Source organism: Myodes glareolus, chromosome 7 (genome assembly GCF_982192425.1).
Source record: "Myodes glareolus chromosome 7, mMyoGla1.1, whole genome shotgun sequence".
Lineage (NCBI taxonomy): Eukaryota > Metazoa > Chordata > Mammalia > Rodentia > Cricetidae > Myodes > Myodes glareolus.
The window spans coordinates 83,222,520-83,232,577 of NC_142032.1; the positions used below are offsets into that span (position 1 = coordinate 83,222,520).

The 10,058-nt window shown below is 46.3% G+C and overlaps 1 protein-coding gene across 2 annotated transcripts in view; it reads right to left on the minus strand.

The window, feature by feature from the left end:
• Positions 1–8,102: 8,102 nt before the first annotated feature.
• Positions 8,103–10,058, minus strand: part of Mettl9 (methyltransferase 9, His-X-His N1(pi)-histidine) — a 42,650-nt gene continuing 40,694 nt past the window's right edge. Inside the window, exon 5 of one of the 2 annotated variants that reach the window (XM_085693028.1) lies at positions 8,103–8,779. In XM_085693028.1, coding sequence (XP_085549154.1) covers positions 8,577–8,779 — 203 coding nt within the window. In that variant the 3' untranslated portion in view covers positions 8,103–8,576. Of the gene's footprint in view, positions 8,783–10,058 lie in introns of both variants that reach the window. The other variant, XM_085693027.2, reaches the window with a different exon arrangement.

The following is a 10,058-nucleotide window of genomic DNA, read 5'->3' on the forward strand; positions in this document are numbered from 1 at the left end:
GAAGAAGAAGAAGAAGAAGAAGAAGCTTAAAAGGGAACTTCCCTCAGAATTTCCAGTAACGAGGTAACAACAGCACCCTCTTCCAGTATTAGAACTTCTGGAGGTAAAGAAAATCCCATGGTGGGTTGGTGCTATCCAGAAATTACAGGCACCCAGCATACTCTAGTCCAACTCTCATCAGCACTGCCTAACTTATTACATTAATGGACTGTTTTGTCCCTCAGGGAACCTCCACAACAAACATAAAAAAAAAAAAAACTATTGTGCTCCTTTGACTTTCCAGGGCCAAGACAGACTATGACACTTTCGAAACACCCAGGCACCGAGACCCTTCATTCTGATAGGATCTGAACAAACCACAGCTCACCAGCTGTTCCTCAGAGCTGCTATGCTCAGCTCTAACAACTTCCTGGATCTGAGCCATTGGGGAACCTCTCGCCTCCTTCCCTGTTCTCTCTGGTCACATGCCCCTGGGCCATCAGCCTCATTCTCGTCCTCCAATTTCCCAGACAATGATGCTTCTTGTGCCTGACCACGCTGATCCTATTACCCCTGTGAGAGGGTTACAATAATGAAATAAGCACTCCTTTTTCTGGGGGACTGAATGTCTTCAGTCTGGTGAAACCCAGCTCACTGCCAATTGGGGATTTGGTTTTAATTAAAAGCCCTTTGGGGTACTCTCTTGGAGAGGGCTGGTCAAAGGGATTGAAAGAACTGGGCAAGGCATGGACCATTTGGTGGTGGACAACTGATAGCTTTCTCTGTGGCCCTGTCCTTTCTCCACCAAACCTCCTGCAGAACCTCAGATGACCACAGCGGCAGTCATTACAGACCTCAGAGCTCCTTAGGATGGGGGCTGCCTGAGGGAGCGGTCAGAGGTCTGGCCGACTGGAACAGAGGTGCTCCCCAACTTTACATCTCAAAACTTACAAGTCACAGGTGAGCCAGAAGCAAGCTGCTCTTCTGCGAAATGAGAAGTGGCGCTCGGAGGTTCCTTCAAGCTGAGACATGCCACCCAGACAACTAACAGTCTGCCACTGCTGTACAGCAGCTCCATTTAAAGTCTAAGGCATGAGCTCCACATATAAGCCCGTGTACACACACACACACACACACACACAAATAAATAAATAAATAAGCCCGTGTATACACACACACACACAAATAAATAAATAAATAAGCCCGTGTACACACACACACACACAAATAAATAAATAAATAAATAAATAAATAAATGTATCATTTCATAGTTGAGTGTGATGGCACGTGCCTGTAATCCAATCTTAGTACTCTGGAGGGTGTTAGAGTTGAGAGAATCACTGCCAGTTCAAGGGCAACCTGGTGTATATATCAAATTCCAGGATACTCTGGGCTACATAGTGGAACCCTTTCTCAAAACCAGAAACCAAACAAACAAAGACAGCTCATGGCTAAGGCAAAGGAAAACCCACACGAGCTAGTGAGCTTGCATTTATTTCAGTACGTCATATTGGGACCCTCTAGCTTAGGGCTGCAGAAGTCAGGGGGATGGTAAGTTTGGGAGGAGAGGTATGGGGGCTTAAGTACCTGCCCCCTCTACCAGAACACAAGTTCTCAGTGTGTGCCTTGACCACCATCAAAAGGCTCTGGCTTCCAAAATGCAAGGAAAAAGAGGAGAGAAGGGATTTCCTGGGTACGCTCTTCACCAGGTGTCCTTCCCTGCTTATTCTATCAGCCCTGAGTTTACCCGACTGTGTTTCACAGATGAGTTCATACGCTTGAAAAGCTCACACAGCGAGTACATGGCAGTGTGCGCTTTAAAGCTGTAGAATCCCCAGGATTCGTGGCCCTTGAAAACACTGAAGGAGGCCAGCCTAGTGCACACACGGCCACACTGAATACTTGCAGAAACTTGGAGGCAAACACCCACACTGTGCCTACTTCACCCATGAGAATGGTAATCTCAGAAGCCAAGTGAGCAGATCAAGGCCTTGCAGCTCCTAGGTGACAGAGCCAGGTCTGAACTAAGGGATTGCAAATTGCTCAACAGTCCCAAATCCCAATCCCAGGGACCCAGCGGCAACCCAGGATAGGATCACAGCTTTAACTTGAACCACCAGTTCCTACCTGTGTGCTACTGAGCAAATCTCTTAACCTCTCTGACCATTTCCAAATTTATATTTGAGGGTGGCATGTAAACATGATTTTAGGCATTCATAAATGTATTGTGACAGGTTAGATAGCTCAGTGGGAGAGCTTGTTCACCTAGCATGTGTGTAGGGATTGCATTCACGTCCCAGTGCAAAATTAAGTATGTATCCAGTGCATACTGGTCCCATCTTTTCACAAGAGCCAGGGAAGCATTAACACCTCCTCACCTTTAACATTCCCAAAGCTCCCAGCCCAGCCTGGCGAGCAGAACTCCAACAGCAATAGTTGTTGTGTGACTGGCACTATTGTTGCTGCAGGGGTCCTTAAAATGGTGTCTGTTACTGATGTGACTGTTACTAAGTAGGTTCTGATGCCTTCTGTTTTGTGAAGGGTCATCACACACACACACACACACACACACACCCTCCCGCCATCCTGAAGATATCTAGAAGCATATAAGGTACCCACACTCTGCCTACCGTCTGTTCACTGCTGTCCCCAGCGCCTGGTCCGCGGGTCCTCACCTGTTAAGCTGCAGGCTCCAAGGCGACAGCCACACCTTTCAGGACTGCACCAGAGCAGGCAGCTCCTCCGCCCCCTTTCCTGCCTAGGTCCTATTGCCTGGGAACTCTCAAGCCTGGACGGTTAGCTTCCCTGAAGACAGCGGCCAATGACAATGCAGGGAATTTATTTGGGTCCAGATTCAAAGACACCATTCAAAATGCAAGGTCGAGCTGGGAGGAGGGATGTTTGGCTGTCACTGCAGCACGTGGGACGCTGAGACGAGAGAACTACGAATTAGAGACCAGCATGGGCAACAAGGTGAGGATCCAGTCCTAAAAAAACGAGACAGCAAAATTACAGTGGGAGTCATGTGGCCGCTAGATACTTGGTAGCCTGGCTGTTTCAAGCTGTGATCACTGTAGCCGACTCTTTAGGAGTACCATCTTAGCCAGCTGTGGTGGGCACAGACCTCTGTGAGTTTGAGGCCAGCCTGGCCTACAAAACAAGTTCCGGGCCTGTCAGGGCTGCGCAGTGACTCCTGTCTCCAAAACCACAATAACAAAAGAAGTCTCTCGTTTTTACCAACACAGTTACAAACTGTAAGACGGGCTGAGGTGGGCATGAGGATGGGATCTAGGAGTGGCGGGAGAATGGATGGGGTGAGACTGGCATGTCTCTAGCTACTGAAGTTGATGTGAAAGGCTCCTTACTTTAGCACCATGCATAAAAAAAAAAAAAAAAAAAAAACCACGTTTGGAGCTTTCCAGCAACCCGCCATTCTTGCTAGCAAGGCTACAAGTGGTGCACACGGTGACAGTAGGGAGAGATCCGTCTTAGGTGCTCAGCGTCAAGTCCGTGGCTAGATGACCATCCATCGACGGCATGAGTATACTTCCCATAAGAATAGCCTTGTGCTGCAGGTGCAGCCCAGTGGTAGAGAAGGAGCCTAGCACGTGCCAGCCCTGGGTCCCATACCCACTGGAAGAACAGTCTTTTAAGAAAGATCATATAATAAACACACAGACACACACACACACACACCCTTGCATCTCCAAAAGAGTCAACTACTAATATATGTGCTTTTATTAAAATGAGATACAAATACATTAAAATAACGGGTTTGTATCAGTGAGATTATGCATACCTGTTTTTCATCTTACCAAGTGAAAATACAATTATGGACCCTGGAGGCTCCCTTGCAATTCTCCCATTTAATGAAACATCTCAATCATCCTAATTTTTACATTATTTTGTCACAATAAAATTAAACATTCTCTTCAGAAAGGACCCACTGAGATGTTCTGGATGCCCATCAATGGTTGGTACTCTTTCTCTAACATCCTCAAAACCATTCTTTTGTCCCCCAGGCTTTGGTTTAGTTCTCAAGCCTTGAATGATAGGAAAATCTTGCGTCTTTTGTCGGCTTCTGATTAGAAACCTATGAGGTTTGCACGATTTCTTCTAGAAAAGTGAAAGCATCTATCACGGCATGTAGAGTCGCGTGGATGGGCACATATTCACATGCACTGGGGAGCCCCGCAAAGATGCCACAATGTCACCAGTGGTACACTCCGCTATGAGTTGGACAGGTGACGCTCATTTTCATTGTCTTCTTTTGGACTGTTTTTCTTTTCTCTAGTTAGCGCAATATTTGGAATGCAAAAGCTCCACTCTGTGACCCATCGGAGTGGCAAACACAAGTGCTGAGAAACTGACATTGTGAGCTTAACGTCCTGGTCACTCCAACCCCCCGCTGGGAGACGGCTGGGGGCTCACAGGCATTTAAACGTGCAATACTCTGGCCAAGGCAGTGGCACAGAGCTACAGCCCCCTCCACTACAGGAGCTGGAATACAAGGAACACTCCAAATCCTTGAGTTTGAGACCAGCCTGACCCCCATCTCAAAAAGTAAAAATATACTGTGTCACATCCTGACAGGGAAGCTGACAATAGCATCTGGGCACCCTATCTATCCTTATCTATGTTCTCGAACAGAAGTGCAGAGATCCAATGCTGTTACCACCTTACAGGTATTGAAAGTAGTTCAAAACTGACTTTATACTGAAGGCATTCATTCATCTGAATAGGTCAGACTGACTTCAAACCCAAGGGGACTCTTAAATTCTAGTTATGTAATATTATCCTCCCAATTCTCCAGAGTGGTCTAAGATTTCATAGAGAAAAGGGATTCTGTTGTTCAGTGATACCAATGGATATTTACAAAGTGCACTTTACCAGGAAATGAAGCCAAACGCCCCAAGTTGAACTATAAAAGTATGATGCATTAATCCTTAGGGAATGAGAATCAAGCAGAACTGACTCACACACATTAGACAGATGATATCTAAAATAACTGTTGGCAAGGATGTGGGCAAACTGGAGCTCGGGGCACTGTCGGTGGGCATATAAAATGGTTTCATTATTGTAGTTTCTCAAAAAAACTAAAACTAGAATGAGTTATAGTGTGGTCCAGCAGTTCCACTTTTGGTATCTTCTCCCCAAAAAAGTGAAAACAGTCTTGAAGAAATATTTATACATTCATAAACACAGCAGCATTGCTCACAACATCTGAAATGTGGAAGTGTTCTGAGACAAATGGATGAGCCTTCTACTTTCAGGATTCTACATTCCTTGCAGATACAGTCATGGTCTTTTTTGGCTTGTGCGGGGGGGAGAAGGGAGGGACTGTAGAAAGACTGGTTTATTTCGCTTAGTATATACTAGGGTAGAACCTGGATATGGAGTTGGTTAATAGTTGGTTAATCCATTACATGTATTTGACAATACAATGATGGAAAAAATGATATTCTCTGTCAGTCAGCACTGATAATTAAAAAATGAAATCAGCTGGAGAGGGCTCAGTGGGTAAAAGCACTGGTTGATCTTCCAGAGGTCCTGGATTCAGTTCTCAGCAATCACATGGTGGCTCACGATGGACCACAATTCCAGGTCTGGAAGACCCTCTGACCTCCACTTGCACCAGCACACACACCAGCACGTGTACACATGCCGGCAAAACACTTACACACATAAGTCTCTGGTGGGGGGACAGCTGCTGGAGTGGGGCATCCTGAATGGGAATCGAGGCTAGGAAAAGACCATCAGGAAAAGGAGCAAAATCCTGACAGCCTGAAACACGGCATGGGCCATCCGACAGAAGCGCCAGGGCCCACTGGAGAGGATTCTAATTTTTACAAACCTAGAATTAGTCCCAAGTCAGTTTACTTTAAAAACAGTTCAAAATGAAAGACACTACTAAGTTTTAGAATTTCTACCTAGAAGGGAGACAACACAATCCACTGAACTGATAGAGCATAATGTGTGCACAGCCGCAGTCTGTGAGTCTCCATGACCACTAACAGCCTTCCCGCCTCGTCACCTACTCGTTACAAGAGACCTCAGAATCTCGTGTCGCAGGGCTGTAATTTCAGGATGGATTCTTCCCATCTACGTCGGAAGTATCTCTTCAGGCGCATACAATGTGAATTTCTTCTGCGTGTGTGCGCACGCCGTGCTGATTTCTGGTAGCTTCTTCAATTGCTCTCCACTTTATGTACTGAGGCAGGATTTCTCACTCAACTTGGAGCTTACTTGGGGAGCCACCTTGCTCCAGGGATGTGTGACTCCAACATACTAGGATCCCAAGGTCTTCAAGTACCTGGGGATCTATATTCCAGCCCTCATACTTGCTCAACAAGCATTTATTCAACTATCTGCCGATCCATTACATCTTTGATAAACAGGCTGTAAATCTGTGAGCGTTCTGGTTGTTTCAAGCCAATTATGAGCCCAAGTTTGTCATCTGTGGCATCAGCGCCTAAATTCTGTACAGTGTTAATGACTGGAAACACCTACGTTTCACTTATTTCCCAGCTCAGCTTCTTTCCTGTTGCAAGTTGGCTACAAACGAAACAAACAAACAAACAAAAAACTGACAGTTCAAACAGGATAGTGGAAAATACAGTACCCATTTTAATGACCTCACCCAAGAGGTAAATGACTAGGGACATTGTGTCCCCCTCCCCTCCCTCCTCTGTAATCAGTGCTCTGGTTTTGAATCCAGGTGCAGGGTGCCAGGAATCCCAGGTGCAAGCTGTGCTTCCTTTCTCCATTCACCTTTAGGGTCAACTGGCAAGCCTGCCTGACCACAGATGGAGCTCTTGGTTTCTCAGACACGACCTTAACTGGGTTTGAAGCACTTAATGCCAGGAATGGTGCACACAAGGCCGCATTATTACACTTGGGGAAAAAAAAAGCACTGCCCATCAGTAAGCAACAGCACCATCTAGTGGCCAATGGTGACATGCGCCAAAGCTTCCCAGCCCAGACAGCAAACATAAACACACCTGGTTTCCAAGACCAAACCCAGCATTTCTAATACACTGATCTTTGGAGAACCTCAGATTTTCTTGAAAAATTGTCTTGAATGCATAAACGCACGTACTTTCTCTGCTTTTCTGTGATCTTTTTCAACAGACCTCAATTTCAACAACAGGGGCTGCTCTGGGGCTGCTTGCTTCTGAATGCCCTTCCCTGGCTTGGCCGGATTAACAACAGCCCCTCAAGTGACACCAGCTAGCTGAAGAAGTCAGGTTTCCACCGCAAAAGAAGTATACTAGGGTTGCTCAGTTCCTCTGGTCACAATCTAGGGTGCTACCTGTACCTCATTTACTTCATGTCCTGAAAAAGAGAATCATAGAACACAGCACTAACACCACCAACTGTTTGTATGACCCCTCAGAGAACACGGTAACAGCGGGAGGCTGCTGGGGTGCAGCCCTTTCGCCCAGGTGTTGTTAAATGTGACTCAGTTTCTCTGTGTAAATCTGAACAGTTAATGAAAGCCTGGATAACAGTGTGACTTCCCTCACTCACACTGTCTTTGCTGTGACCACTGGGACTTTAGGCTCTGGGGTAAGCAGTCTGCTCTTCTGAATGTCCACAATGGTTACTGACCTTGCTAAAGAAGTCTCTAGCACCATCTTTGAGTTTACGGGAGGCAATCCTAGATTCTAGCATGTGTCTGTTGTGGTCTTCAGCAAACATACACGTTCTTGACAAATACTGAGCTCAGTTAAGGACTTGGGGATAAGTCATGTTCTGGAAAGGAGGCCTATGAGGAAGAGGAAGAAGCTGAATTTAGGCTGCATCCAGTCAGTCAATGCAATGGAATGCTTCAACCCTGAGGACACAAGGTAGACCGGGAGACAGAGCTGTGGGAGAGGCTGGCCAGAGCAGGCGCTTCACAACACTGCGGATGGTGCTTCCTAGAGCACTCTATCTAAATGAAGCTAGCAGGTCATTCCAAGGATGTCAAGACCGCCAGAGGTTCTCTGCAAGCTTCATGCTCCACCATGCCAAAGCTGAAGCCCGCCTTCCCTGTTTGGCCAGCACGTTTCAAATCAGGCTTCAACTGAGCATCCTGAACCCAAAGAAGAGTTTGAAAGTAACTTAAATGTGGGGCAGAGTCATCTCCAAAAACGTTTATTAGCATGATTAAAAACATTTTTTTGAATAGCAACAGAAGGAGTTTCTAAACATGAAAGAGTTATCAGTGGCTCTACCTTATAACCAATATTTGGAATTGAATGGACAGCTTTATTGCCAGTCTTCATTTATTAAAAACAATCCATTTATTGGTTCCATGACGTCATGACTATTGCTTTGTCTGGGAATGAGTCCCTACAGCAATTAAGTATAAAAAATATCTTCCATCATAATTGGAGAGTGACCTGCATTTGGAGCGTGACTCTGAGTAAAGACTTGATTAAAAATACACAAAGAGTTGGGTTTTTGTTTTTAAAAACACTCCTTTACACACTACAAAGAAAGAATTAGTATTTTGGCTTTTAAAATTCCTCCATGATACTGAGAATGGCAGCCTCCAGGGGCAGTCCCCTCACACCACTGGACACAGCCCCTCTTCTGGGGCCTGCGCATGTCTATACTGGTCTGAGAACAAAGACAGCGTCGTCCAGCACGTAGTAGTCACTGTACATGTCGCCCTCACACAGGTACGGCAGTCTGGTGAAGGCTTCGATGGCAAAGCCGGCTTTCCTGAAGACTTCAGGCAGGCTGTTCACTTGTTCTTCCCAATTCTGTCCCTTGATTTCCAAAATTTCTGATGGTTTCTCCCACTTGCCACCTACTAGAACAAATAAAAATATCAAGTTAAATCCTTGAACAAATGATTCACTAAGAGGGAAGGGAAGGGAGTGCTAGTATTCCGGGTGCTGGACACCCTTGGTGGACACAGCCGGGAAGGAGCGACAGAATCTGCCCCGTCTGCTCTCACGCTATCTGCATCCAGATCCTACACTGATGGAGCTTCTCTTGTGGCTCAGAAAACTAGGCAGTAAATACTAATATGGGCTCAGAGATGAACTGCTTGCTAGTATTGGAAAGGAAGTTTTGGTCAGTACAAGGAACTACATATACAGAACACTTACTCAACTTCCAGTCTAGAAAGTTACCTGCATGAAAATTAAAATAGGCTCATGAGGAATTTAATTTACAGACACTCAGACTTTTCAAGAGATGCTGACCCATTCCCTAAGTCATCTGTCAAACACTTCCGAACCTATAAACATTAAGAGCCTGGGGTGTGGAAAGCAGGCAAGGTCACGCTCTCCTCCAAGCCACACCCTGACTATACAAGGACAAAACCAAGAGTGTGTTTGAATGTGGGGTGCTTTTAGAGGCTATGGTGATACGCCACTGAATTCAGAGTGAAGCTTCTGATGCTAAATAGATCTGCCACCAGCAGGTGACTGGAGCACACAGGATACTGGGGAAAGACTGTATATACTTTCAGCGGCCAGCCCCTCTGAGGAATTAATCCTTTGTTGGGTGGGGTGAGGGAGCTGCTTTTCTGGCCTTCCTTGCAGCAGGGGACTGGTGCAGCACCTTGGTCTGATGCCAGGAGTGGAATGACCCAAAAGAACAGGAGGCTTTTTGCTAAGTGCAGGCACAGACACCAAGTGGCTAGGGCAGTAGACTAGTGAGTGGTGCATCGTGACGAGTGAGCAGCACTTGGTGCCCGGAGGGCGCAGCCCAGCCCAGCATCACACCAGTGTCAGTGTGACTCAGGCACCTCCTGACTCTGAGCTCACATGGCTCTCCAGGCGCCATCTCAAACCTTTTTAACAGATCTCCTTTGGCTGGATCAGTCCGAGTCAGTTCCTGAGAACTGACCTGACTGACAGGCTGAGTGTGTGTGGTGACCGTGGGGCTGTGTGTGACTCATACCCAGAACACAGACCAGGAGCACACTCAATTTGCTTGTCAACACTAAGGAGTCCAAATTAAAGCCAGGTGGACATGTTTAACAGCAGCCACACACTTCTTCACCATACTAGGATGTGTTGACCACTGGTTTTTCCCCCAAGCCTACAGGAAACATGACCTATGGCTGCTCAGGTTTA